The 13,155-nt window shown below is 53.4% G+C and overlaps 1 protein-coding gene across 8 annotated transcripts in view; it reads left to right on the top strand.

Annotated features, from left to right (window-relative positions):
- The window catches only part of CNTFR (ciliary neurotrophic factor receptor), a 38,973-nt gene that overhangs the window by 12,385 nt on the left and 13,433 nt on the right, over positions 1–13,155 (top strand). For all 8 annotated transcript variants that reach the window (XM_042964723.1, XM_042964724.1, XM_042964725.1 and 5 more), the window contains 2 exons: positions 8,426–8,510; positions 12,734–12,967. In XM_042964723.1, coding sequence (XP_042820657.1) covers positions 8,426–8,510; positions 12,734–12,967 — 319 coding nt within the window. The remainder of the gene's footprint in view (positions 1–8,425; positions 8,511–12,733; positions 12,968–13,155) is intronic.

The raw sequence follows: 13,155 nt of genomic DNA, 5'->3' as shown, positions 1-13,155 counted from the left end.
GCTCTTGATATCGTTCTTTTCTCACATCCTGTGGGCCTCTTGCCTGGCTTCATTTGTTCCCACCTCCTAGCAAACTATAGTCCCCACTGCCTAGTTTCATTTGGTCCCCACAGCCTATGGTCTTTTGGGCTCTGTCACCTGGTTTTCCTAGACCCTTCTGCCTGATTTCTTTTGTTCCCACTGTCTACTTTTTTATTTTCCTTAAGTCCCTATCACCTGGGCTTTATGGGATTGCCCTACCTGGTTTCCTTACATCCTCTTGTCTGATGTTTGCTTCCCTTCCTGGCTTCCATGGAGCCCTACCATGCTCCCTTTATGATAGGGTGTTAGGGCCCAAGCTACACCTGGAGTGGCAAATGGTAAGGATGTCAACAGCAATGCCAGTTGTTCCCAGGTTGGGGCCTGGCCAGCACAGCTTGGATTCCATTCTGCCTGGACAGCGACACAGCGTCCTCTCTTGTGATGGGGGGCAGGGCTGCAGGGTCCAAGGACACTTTACAATTCTTGTCCTCAATGGTTAGTTAGAAGAGCACTTGCTTGGCCAGTGCTGTCCCCATCTCTCTTTGGGCCTAACAGTGATGACAGGGCTTTGGCAGGGGCTGGGGGTTGAGGTCTGAGCCGCATCTCCTTCTCCTTACCTTGCCTCTTGCAGCCAGGCCTGACACTCAGGTGCACTATAAATAGTTATGGGCACAGAGAGGTTTTGAAGAGGACTGGGATCATACAGCAGGTGGCTAGGTTGAGAACTGTTGCTGATCCTCATCCTGGAGAAGAGGGGGTGCTAAGGGGAGGCAGGAGGGGTCTGGGGAGTGAGCTTATTTCTGGGGTTTTCTGGCTTTTGCTACCAGTGCCACCATCTCTTCACCCAGGGGTGTCTGGCCTGGATCCTTACCTTACCCTGTCTGTCTGGCCTGGATCTCCTCTTATTCCGGGATGCTGGGAAAGCAGGGTCAGGGGAGGAAGGAGCCACCTAGGAAGTTATCAGATATTTATTTGCTTTTGGGGGATGAACAAAGTTTCTCCTTCCCTTTTCCTTCTTCCTTAGGCTACCCTGAGCTTTAGCACCCTACCCCCAAGTGCAGCCCGGGCAATCCAAGGACCCAGCATGGAGTAGCTATTCTGTGTGTATCTTTGTATTTCTCACTGCTGGATGTGGGAGCATGAGAGGCTGAAGGTGACTGGGGGACTCTGAGTTTCTGGAGGTGCGATGATATCTGTGTGGAAGATAGACTGTTCTGAATGTGTGATGGCATCCATATGTGAGACTGTGCCTGTTTTGAGTGAGCGTGTGTGAGTCTGTGTGTATGACTGTGACTGTAATACGTGTGTGCATGCACAGCGTGTGTGAAGCTGTGGCAGTGGGCGTCCACGTGGGAGGGCCAAGATGTGTAGTCACGATGGTGAACTATGGGTGCCAGTGTCTGTGAGAGGCTGCCTGCGTGTGTCTGTGAAGCTCTGGCTGTGTGTATGTAAAGGTAGGGAGGGCTTCAAGGAGCTCTGCCAGGTGGTAGTGAGAGTCCCCAGTGTGTGCTACATCTCGGGGAGAAGTGAGCACTGGGTGCCATGTGACCCTGAATTGCTGGTGTGTTTGTGAGCATGTGTGTGCACGTACTCATGCCTGTGTTTACCCATCAGGAACAGATTGCTCTGGCTTCCCCACTGTGAGGAGGGAGTAAGGGGGAGGAAGGATGGCTTGCTTTTGCCCAGCAGACCAGAAGCTTCCTCAGAAGTAGTGTGTGCAGTGTGTGTGTGTGTGTTAGGGGGGCAGGGAGAACAGGACATTGTTACATGAAGACAGGCGAAGTTTCTGTTCCCCCTACTCCATTCTAGCTCTGTCAGAAAGACCATTTTCAGTTCTTTTTGTTAGAAACCAATGCTTCACATGCAATGTCTCCCCTGCCCCCCACCCCACCCGTGTGTATGTATGTGTGTGTGTATGTGTGTATGTGTGTGTGTGTGTGCACAAGCTTGCAAGCATAGGCCTCTGTGTATATATTAGAGGGTGTGTCTGCACCATAGCAGTCATGGGGCCAGGGATGGGGTGTAGTGAGAGATGCTAAGGCAGATAGGTCTTTGTCCCAGCTCCCAAGTCTGCAAAACTATTCTGTCCGTCCTTCTGTTTCCATGGAAGGCCTTGCAGCCTCTTTCCTGCCCTGCCTCATCAGCTGGGATGCTCCCCTCCACTGTCATTGCTCTGCCCATCCCCCACCAATGAATGGGAGTTCTTCCAGCTATCTAACCTCCTGCTGCAGCTGTCTGTCTCATCAAGAAGAGCAACCCCCCACTCCCTGCAGACTTAACCTGACTGGTGCATGGCCCTTTTCTAGGTAGTGGGGTCCTCCTGATTCTCCTAGAAGCCAGAAGAGATTCTGGACTAAGGCTAGGAGGATGGGGAATTTGGTGCTTGTGCCCCAGGTTCTTTGAAGTTGTCCAGAGACCATGTGCCCAAAGGGAAGATACACACTTACTTGCCCCTTCCTGTTCTCCATTTGATGGGAAGGGGATTGGACCACATGACCTTTGAGGGAGAAAGCCAAGACCTTTTGCACATAGAGGGCTGCTTAAGCCCAAGCCTGCATATATATGCATATACAAGCCCATGCCAGGTAACCAGGCAGCATGCAGGGCCCTGAGTAGGGCTCTACATGTGGGCATGGGCTGGTGGGATTCAGATTCCCACCTCTCCAGGATACCTCCCTGCTGCCCAGCCAGGCCCATCATGGGAAGGCCCCAGGTTCCCCCCACAACACGCCTGTACACACGTGCAGCAGGGCACGCACATGCTGATCTCAGGGTCCCCATGGTGCAAGAGGCTGGAGGTGGGGGGTTTGAACACTCAGAGTCCTGGCTGCTGCCAAAATCCATTGGAATCTTGTCCCCCCCCCAGGCCCCCCATCTCTGGCTGTGGAGGTCACAACAGCAGGTGCGGATACCCACCCCCCCCAACTCACTCACATTGGGCCGCTCCTTTTCCACAACCTCAGCCAGAGACTGGAGCTAGGGGACTGCTCCCTCTGCCTCCCTCCTGGCCCCCCTCCCACTGGTGTTCAACTTCTGCCCCCTTCTACGGAGGGAGATGGGAGCCTATGTTTAGGTGGGGTCCTTTCCCCTGAGCACTGGGGCTTGACCCTAGAGTGAGTGGGGATGTGATAGCCCAGGAGGAGATAAGGCTTGAATCCTGAACCCAGGCATGGCTCCTATGCCCCTCGGGGTGGGGGCACTAGTAGCTGAGAGGAGGGCCAAGTCTGGATTCAGAGAGAAAGCCAGAGACAAGAGACTCAGAGACAGAAGGTAGAGACGCCACAGAGAGTGGGAGCCTGCCCAGTGGCCAGCCAGCCCCAGTCCCAGAAGCTGGCCCCTGACCCAGGCCCGCCCCTTCCCCGGTAGGGGGTTTGCCGGGCCAGCTGCCAGGGGCCAGGCCTCCCTCCTCGGCCTTTAACCCCCCCCACACACACCCTCTGGACTGCTCAGGCCTCTGCCCCCGCCCCCACCGCCCACGCTGTCCAGGCTGTCTAGGCCTGGTGGGATCTGGGGGCCTCTCGGCCTTAGCCCCTCCTCCCCTTCTTGGAGCTTCCAGCCAGCCCTGACTGTCTCTCCCAGGCTCCCCTTCGGCCAGTGCTTCTCCTCCTTGCCCACCACATCCTTGTCCCTGTTACTGCCACTGCTCTCTCATTTTCTCTCTCTACCTCCAAATGAAGGTGTCTCTTTTCCTTGCTCTACCCTAATTCTTCTGCAGGTCTGAGGCCTCTAGAGCTCTCTAAGTTTTTAAGTCAGTCCATGCTGTGTCCTGTCCTGTGCTCTTGCCTCTTCTCAGGATGGGTCCTCTACAACTGCTGTCAGGAGAGGGGAGGGGGACGAGGCCCTAGGACAAAGTGTCTTTTCCCTCACACTGAAGGATTCTGGAGTCTGGGGTTGCCTAGGGGGACTAGAAGCTGTGGAGATGTCACCTTGGCTATGCCATGGGTCAGATGCCCCCCAGCAGATATGCATGTTCCTGAACTCACCCTGCTGTAAGTCCTTGCAAGGGTAGTCCAGGCCAGTGACTTTGGTTGGATTTTAATTTTGGGGACTACCACATGGGCCCTCCCTATTCGTTCATTGTTCAGACCAGATTGAGCCTACCTGACCTCAGCATACCCACACCAACTAATGCCTTGAAGCTCAGAACATATTGTTGCACGTCAATACTCACATTTAGAGCTGGGCCCCAGCCAGTGATGCTCAGAACCCCTCAGTTCAACCCTGGATGTAGCAGGGTTTCCTGAGGGTTGGGCTTGTGTAACCTTCTGTAGGGATAAATAGGAGCTCTCCAAATTCATACCTCCCCTCCCTTAGGTTCTGCCTTTAGCTGAGCAGGGGATGAGGGTGGGGGGCACGGGGCACCTGGAAGTTTGCTGGAGCTGGTAAGAGGGGTCTTGGGCCCCTCGTAAGCCTGACTCAAACTGAGAAATTGAGGTTGCTCCCTAATCGGGAGTCTGTCATTGTGTCTGTCTGTGTCACTGCTAGTGACTGTCAGCCTCCATGGTGCCAATATTACTGTGAGCTGGTGTTATCCTGTATGACTGTCCATGTTACTGAGTCTGACTGTTAACATCCTTGTGTTACTGTGGACACACCATCATTGTTACTCTATGTGACTGTCAGTCTCATTGCATCTTTGATTCTGAGATTACTGTCACTGTGATTGTGTCAGTGTCAACAGGTATCATTGCCCCATTTGTTGGTGTCATTGAACGTGACTGTCATTCACTGCATTATTGTCACTATAGAGACTATCAACACCCCTGTATGTCATTGTCAACTATGGAAATGTGCCCTGTTCACTGGGTGTTTTTATCATTGTGTAATGGTGTCTTTGTGTCACAGTAGGACAGTGACAGTAAATTGGGGCCCAGGATTTGTCTCTTGATGTGTCACCTATGTGTGTATAACGATGACACTATGAGATTCTATGTCAGGAGAGGTTCTGGGCTCCTTGTGCTAACAGGGTTTGGGTTGCTAGGTACTGGCCTCCTTTCTTGTTAATGGAGTGCCCTCTGTTGCCTCCTCATGGTGGGGCTGGGGCTGGCTGGAAGCCAGGCTGGCCCCCTGGAGGGGTCTACAGAGAGCCTCAGCCAGTTTGCATAGCCCTTATCTGAAGCTTTATGGGATTTATCCTCCAGATCTATCCCAAAGCCATGGGGTGTGGATTTGAAAAATTCTTGGGAAAGAGGCTCTTTGCCCTGGAATGGGTGGCCTGAGGTGAGCTAGGGCAGGGCGGAGGTTATAGTCTGGATGCCTCTGGCCTCAACTTCCCTAACTGGGAATGGACCCAGTTGGGACTTTGAGGGAAGGGGGAAATGAAATTGGTTTGGGACTTTTTGGATCTGCAGGGGCAGAGATGGGGTGGGATAGGGTGGGGTTTTGGTCTACCCTAATTCCCTGAGAGCTACACTCTTATATCTCCAGGGAGAAAGAAACCCTATAGCCCCCAGGAACGCTGCAAGGACACTATCCTCCTTTTGCACTGGGGGAGATGGATGGGCTTAGGGAGATGCTCTAGGGTAGACACAGAGACCCTTTCTGGATCTATCCCTTCCTCTGCCCTTGAATCCCTGCCCCAACCCCTGTGGTCTCTATCTCTCTTCCCGGGTCTCTTCTTCCCTTTCTCCCTATCTTGGTATCTTCTTGTCCCCTGGGTCTTGGCTAATGGCTTTCCCTCTTTCCCTGTCTCTATGCTCCCCCCTCCCTGGGTCTTTCTCTTTTCTGGGTGCCCCCAGCCATGCAGTGTCTGTCTTGGTACCCCATCCCCCACTCTCTGCAGCACTTGCTCTCAGCAGCGCCCGTCTCCCATGGCTGCAGCCCCGTTGGCCCAGGGCCCGGCCCTTACAGTAACTCATCGGGCTGATGGAGGCGACTTTGATGAAGAAGCCACCCCTCCCCCTGAGGGGGCCTGAGTGTGTGTGTGTGTGTGTGTGTGTGTGTGTGTGTGTGTGTGTGTGTGTTTGCATGTGCATGCATACATGCATGCTTGTATACATGCACACTCATGCCAGGCTGTCTCCTTTCCCCTGCACTCCCAACTGGGACCAGGAAGGAGCTGGGAGCAGAGGGCCACCCTGTCCCTCTTCTTTCATCCTGTGATCTAACCTTGGTCCCCTCTGCCTCCGCATACCCTGATTCCTGCTCCCATGTGGTAGGCAGTGGGGCCTGGCACTAAGGTAGAGTATTTTCCTGGCTGTGTGGAGAAAGACATGGACAGATGGCAGAGGTGCTGGGGGGGACTATCTGAGGGCTACCTTCAGTGATTGAGGTGGAGAACTAGGTAGGCCTCTAACCTCTTGCCTCTCTCTCTCCCTCTCCTTTGCTCCTTAGCTCCTTCTGAATTCATACAGTTTCTGGGTTCATTTCCTGGCCCCACTGCTTGCTGACTGTGACTTTGGCCATTGTCTTAACCTTCTAGGCCTGAGGAATAGTTGAAGATAGGGGAGTGGCTGAGGATCAAGAGGAGTCAGGCCAAGTGGTAGCTAAGGCCCTGGGAGTCACTGATGTGGGAGGGGTAGCCAAAGCCACCCGGGGCCTAGAGAGACAAGCTGTGCCAGGGAGGAGCAGTCAGAGCACCTGTGGCTGTGGCTGGAGGACAACCAGGTGCAGATGTGGGGACCCACCTGGTGAGGGGTTAGTGTAGCCACAGGCAGGCAGGAACCCTCTCCCATAAAGGAGCCCCCGGAAGTCAGATTCTCTCCAGTTCTCCCACCCGCTGCTACAGGCTGACACTCACATTTGTCTCCTCCCTGCTGTAGCTCTGTTTGCAGTTTCTCTGGCAGTTCTCTGGCTGTATGTCTGGCTGTTTGTCTGGCAGTATTTCTGACAGTGTCTCTGGCTGTGTCTGGCAGTGTGTCTGTATGTCTGAGTGTCCCTGGCAGTGTTTTTAGTGGTGTGGATACTTCCTGACTGAGCATCTGGCTATGTCTCTGGCTCTCTCACTAGCTGTATTTTTGGGTGTATGCCTGTTTGTGTCTATCAGTTTCTCTGGTATTTCTCTGCTTGTGTGTCAGGCAGTTTCTCTGGCATGGTTTCTGACAGTGTCTCTAGCTCTCTTGCTATGTCGCTGATGGTTTCTCTGCCTGTGTTTCTTGCTCTTTCTCTGGTGGTACATTTGCTTGCATGTGCCGAGCATTTTACAGTATTTCTGGTGGATCCTTTGGTTGTATGTCAGTTAGTCTCTGACCATGTCTCTGCCTGGTTATCTGGTTATAGCTACCTGTTTCTCTGGTTTTATCTGATTGTGCCTCACACAGTGTCTTTAGTATATCTCCAACTGTGTGTGCTCTTTCTCTGGGATTCTGTCTGGTTGTTTTGGGCAGTTTCTCTGCCCAGTGTCTTGGCTGTATTTCAGGCTATATTTCTGACAGTACCACTCACCCTGGTTGAGTGTCTGGCAGTATTCCTCTTCTAGATCTCTGCTTCTGTCTGGCTGACAGTCCCCCTGTCTCCTCACACTAGGGTAGAAGGGTCATATTTGAGGCTTTTTCTGTAGGGAATAGTTATTTCCCTGCCCTCAGGTATGATTGTGTGCTGGGGTAGATTGGGGTGCAGTTGGATCCATCCCATGAAGCAGGATAACAGATTAGGGGGCCACTGGAACCATCCTGACTTGTGGGGACATATCCTCACTGTGCTTTGTGTACCTATGTAGGTGTGTGTAAACACTGATGCACATCTGCTGGGCTGAGGGTCTCAGGCTCCTGGGGCACATGTCTGGGGTAAAGGATGGGCTGGGTCCCCCAACAAGGACTTATATGTGAAATACCCTTTCTCTCCTGGTCACTGTACACTAAAGCAAAAGCCACATCTGACCTTGGTACCCTGGTGCTGTGAACATCACAGAGCCCAGTGGCAAGGCTCATGGGGAAGTGGGGGGTGGTGCAGATATGAGGGGCTTCTAACCATCCAGGTTTCAGGCTTTCTCCCCAGGAGCACAGCAGGGGGCCTTCCATTCAAGGCAATTTGGAGAAGTATAGACCTCGTGTTAAGTTCAAACATTACCCTTTCAGTTTGCAATGTTTATAGCTAATTAGCCAACCTCACCAGTAAAGTTATTTTTGTTTTTATAAAAATGGCCCTAGCATAACCAATGTTCCATAACTCATCCGTGGTTGACTACATCCTGCAACCAGCAGCCTTATCGAACAACAAACCACTGTAGGTTGCCTTGTACCATCTTAGCAAATGTTTGCCTACAGATGCCAATAATGTTGCTTTCTATTGCTTGGAAGAGAATCCTGAGCCCCATTAAGAAGGGCATTTGGGGTCAAGGTGTCCTAGCCCTAGGGCTGGGATTTCCCAGTCTTGCCTGAGAATAGGGAGGGGCTCCCAGGAGGTTCCTGCCTGGGCTGATGCCTCTCCTTCCCCCGCCATCCCCTATCCCCATTTCTCCCAGCAGATGGCTGCTCCTGTCCCGTGGGCCTGCTGCGCTGTGCTTGCTGCCGCCACTGCTGTTGTCTACGCCCAGAGACACAGTCCTCAGGGTGAGTGTTGGAGGAGAGGATTCTGGGGGGGTGGGATGGTGCTCCCTGATGACTCCCACCCAGAGCTGAACATGAACCCTTCTCACACAGCTGTGTGCATCCACCCAAGACCACACACTGGCACTTGCTGGCATTGCCACACATGAACACACAGAAGGACATAAGTCATATGACACTGATATGCTGGGTGACCCACTGATACCTCATGTGCACAGTCCTCCAGTCACTCCGTGTGGTTCCGTGCTGATGGTATCTCTGGCTTGATAATCTCTTCCTCTTCCTACTAGAGTGGCTGTGTGGGGTAACGGGCAGGTGAGATAGGAGTTGGGGGCTGCTATAGGTAGGGCCTGTATATTAATCTGATGAAATGGGATCCCCTAGGGGTTTGTGGGGGGTGTAGTGGAAGGCACTGAGAGAGACAGTGGCCAAGACTGCTTTCCCCTATCCTAGAGAGAAGATGGAGACAGAGATGGTTGATAACAAGATGTGAGGATGGGCAGGGTGACAAGTGGGAGAGGGCAGGCATGCTAAGGAAGGGGACAGGTCAGTCAGCTAGAATGATTGGAGGAGGCAGGGATTGCTTAGGCTGGTCCATTGGCAGCCTCCTGCCCTTCCCCTACCATTTGTCCAGTGAAGGCTGAGTTCTTCACACAGCCCACAGAGCAAGATGCTGCACCCCTTCTGGGAAACAGGTACCCTCTTAACTTGACCACCAGCGCTCAAACTGCATTTGAGGCACACCTCACATGGCCACATCAGTATAAGGTCTGACCCTGAAACTCCTTGAGCAAGCTCTAAGTTGTCAGGAGCTTTCCCCTTGGATGGGTTCTGCTCCCACCCCAACCTTGGCTGGATTAGGTAGAGGCAGAGAAGGTGGGGGCACCTCTGGGACCCAGGCACAGAGCAGATCCTGTCACCCTCAAGGGTGTGGGTTCAAGGAGGGTGGTGGGTCAAGGCTCTGGTGGCTTCTTCCTTGTAAGACTGACACTGAGACCCAGAAAGAGCCTAGCTCACCTCAGGGCTGCTCCCCAGTGGGCAGGGACTGAAAGGACCACCAGGTCAACCCATTAACCCCCCTCCTGCAGTCAGTCCATCTTGGGCTCTTGTGCTGACCTCACCTGCTTAGACCTGCCAGTGGCCACTCCCATTGTCTTGGCTCCTGCCCTGTGTTGCATGTAAAGACAGAGCCACATGTGACCAAAGACTTGAGTGTTAAGTCTGTATCTCTGAGAGTATAACTGTCTTTGTGCATTAGGCTATGCTCTTGTGTGAGTGAGACCATGTCCTTGTTTGAATACATTTCTCTGTGTGGTTGTATCCTTGGGGGCTGTGCCCTGCGTGTGACGTTGTCTATGTGTGACCATGCTCTTTGTGGAGCTTTGTCCTTGCAATTGAGATTGTACCCTATGTGTGATATTATGATGGTTTCTTTCTGTCTCTTTGTATGTTTGTGTCCCTGTTAAATTGTCTCCCAGATGTGAGACTGTGCCCTTATGTGTAACTGTGCCTCTGGGTGACAGTGCCCTCCCTGTGCATGCATATGATCATCTTGTATTAGGTGTTAACCATCCCTGAAGTGGGATGGTGTCCCTGTGTGGCTGTGACCTTGTGGATGGTTGTTCTGTGTGTGCTTGTTCTTCTTGTGGTGACTGTCATTATCCTATGTGTGTGGCGATGTGAAGTTGCTTAGGACGCCCGGGGGGACTGTTTCCGGCATGTGGTCCCCATGTGAGCCTGTGTGCGCAGGTGTGAGGGAGCCGTCAGCTCTGTCCTTCTGTGTTCTCCATGTCCATGACCTCATCCTGTCTCTGTCTCTCATCCTGGCTTCTAACAACCTTTTCACAGCTGATTCCTTTGGAGCATTTGTCACTGCGTCAAGGCCAAGAACCCCATCCTCCCCCTGCTGCTTGATTTAATTTCTGAAATGGACAGCACATCAGTAGGGGCACCCACAGGGCGGGAGGAGAGCTATCCAGAAACAAAGGATTAAATCATTGGCATCTTTGGAGCTGTTGCATGGCTGTGTGTATTGCCATTGTTGTTATTGTAGCAATTGTGACAGTGTGTATCGTGTGTGATTGTCATGTCATATTGCCCCCTCTACCTCCATATTGTGGTCTGTAGTTGTCTTCTGTCATTGTGTTGTCATTTTTTCATTCCTGCCCTGCCCTTACATTGTTGGTTTGTCACTGTTGTCAGGTTGTGTTTCTGTCTCCTTTGTGAGGCAGACAGGGTGCTTGGGAGTGTTATCCCATTGCCATTATGTTTGTTATGCTGTTAGGTGGCTGTTTCCTCATCTTATGGCTGTACCTGCCCTGCAGTACTAAAGAACCACATTGGGTCCAAGTTAGTTCTGAGCTGCTGTTGGTCAGTGTTGACGTGTGGCCGCTGGGACCATGGTGGCCACGCCCCCTCCCCTACGGTCAGTTTTCAGCCTCCTCCTCAGGCAGCTGGATGCAGAATGTCTGTTAGTGAGGGAGGGGGCAGGGCTCAGAGAGAGAGGGGCTTGGCATGTTTCCTGGAAGCTCCAAGTTTTGAGAAGGGAGGCTGGAGGGGGGCTCAATGGCTAGGGCTGGTGGATTGGGGGGGGGGGGCTCTATGGCTTGAGCCTTGGACACTGGGCCCCTGGTCAGGGGGAGGCCCCCATTCAGTCTCTGGTCCAGCCTCACAGCTGTGGCCTCTAAGGCCCCCAGCCACCGCCCTTCCGCCGTTCATCCTTTGTTTGGCTGGTCCCGGGCCCCCACAGATGAGTGGTCAAGGCTGGCTGGGTTTCCTACTTCCCTCTCCTCCGACAGGGGACAGGGACCGAGAGGCTCAGAGAGGGGCAAGACAGAGACAGGCAGCAGGGGAGAAACCTGAAGACACAGAGAGACCCTGGCACAGGAAGGGTGACAGAGGCAGCAAACAGGGACAAATGTTCCAGCACAGAGAAAAGCAGTACCAGGCAGGGGGCTGCAATGGGGGGGTGGTGGCTGGTGGCATAGGGGGATCCCTACCCCCTGTAGTCCTGGTGGTGTTAACAAGTCTAATTAAGAGGCCACTGGCCCAAGTTAATTGGCTCGTTAACAGGAATTGCCTCTGAAAATCCCCCAACTCAGCGGGGTGGCTCTCTGGAGGGGAGATGTAAGGGAGTGTTAACGAGGGATCCCGCAGCCCCCCCTACCGCTGCCCCCCTCTCACGTTGCTCTTCCCCTTCCACCCTTTCTCCACAGATCTGGCTGAGACCTGGGAAGCATCTGTCCTTCCAGGCTTGGGGGGCAGGATGAGGAACGAGGAGATTAGATTCATATCACCCAGCTCTACATGTTTGCTTCTCTGCTGTTGTCTGTAGATCAGTGTCCCCGATTTTCTGTGTCCTACTCACCTCCCCCACCTAGTGCTGCCTCTTGACAGGTGCTCCCTCCCACCCTTCCACTCCAGTCTCCTGGGCTCAGTCCATCACGCCTGGGTTGCCGAGGCCAGAACTGGGGTTTGCTTTTGGCTCTGACAGGCCCCTCCTGGGGGCAGGAGAGAAATGGTCAGAGAGCTTTCTTGGTCCCAGCACTCTCCCCAACCCCCACCTCAGCAGTTCCTGCCTCACAAAGTTGATAGCTGCCAGGAGTTCCCTAGGGCTTCCATCCTGGATCTCCCTTATCCTGCTGCTGCCCAAGCCCTGGATAGCTGAAGCAGGGTAGGTTAGGGGCTAGCTTGCCAGGGAGGCCAGAGTTGGGGAGAGGGAGAGTGGCAAGACCGGAGACAAAGATGGGGACAAGAAACAGAGGGAGGAGTCCAGAAGTAAGGCCCCTCAGCTCCAGCTTGCCTGGGTAGCAGATGTCAGTGATTGGGGCTGGGCCTATAGGTGGCAAGAGGTTAGGGTCACGGGGGGTCAAGAAAACTTTCTAAAGGACCTAGTGACTGAAAGTGACCTGGTTTTCAGTGAGATTTAACCCCTCCCAGGACACTATACAAACTTTCTCTCACACATATACACACAGAAGATCACCCACCCATGCATAAAAACACCAGACGTGCACTCACACATACAAATATGGAGACATTCACATACCTATACACTTCCACAGCCATAGAGAACATTTATGCACTCATCTCCTGATAGGCCATTAGACATGGAGCCTCTTGGCCTAGACTCCTCACAGTGTCTCATCCGTGCACATTTCACCTGGTGGTCCCGGGCAGCTCTGTGACCTGTGACTTTTGCCCTGTGCTCTCCCCACCCCCCACAGAGGCACCCCACGTGCAGTACGAGCGCCTAGGTTCAGATGTGACTCTGCCGTGTGGGACAGCAAACTGGGATGCAGCGGTGACATGGAGGGTAAATGGGACAGACCTAGCCCCTGACCTGCTCAACGGCTCTCAGCTTGTGCTCCATGGCTTGGAACTGGGCCATAGCGGCCTCTATGCCTGCTTCCACCGTGACTCTTGGCACCTGCGCCACCAAGTCCTACTACATGTCGGCTGTAAGTGTTGCTCCCAAGCCCTCACTTGACCTACCACTCCACTCAAGAGGACTGTCCGTGAGGCCCAGACCCTTAGCTCAGATCAAGTCCTCTTCCTTTTGGGGAGGCGGGCTGCAGCACCGACCCTTGCCTTCTGATCCTATCCTAGCTTTCTCTTCTGACCTCTGAGCCCGGTGTTTCCCACTGAA

The sequence above is a fragment of the Panthera tigris genome, chromosome D4, assembly GCF_018350195.1.
Source record: "Panthera tigris isolate Pti1 chromosome D4, P.tigris_Pti1_mat1.1, whole genome shotgun sequence".
Taxonomy (NCBI): domain Eukaryota; kingdom Metazoa; phylum Chordata; class Mammalia; order Carnivora; family Felidae; genus Panthera; species Panthera tigris.
This window is presented reverse-complemented; position numbering and strand designations above follow the sequence as displayed.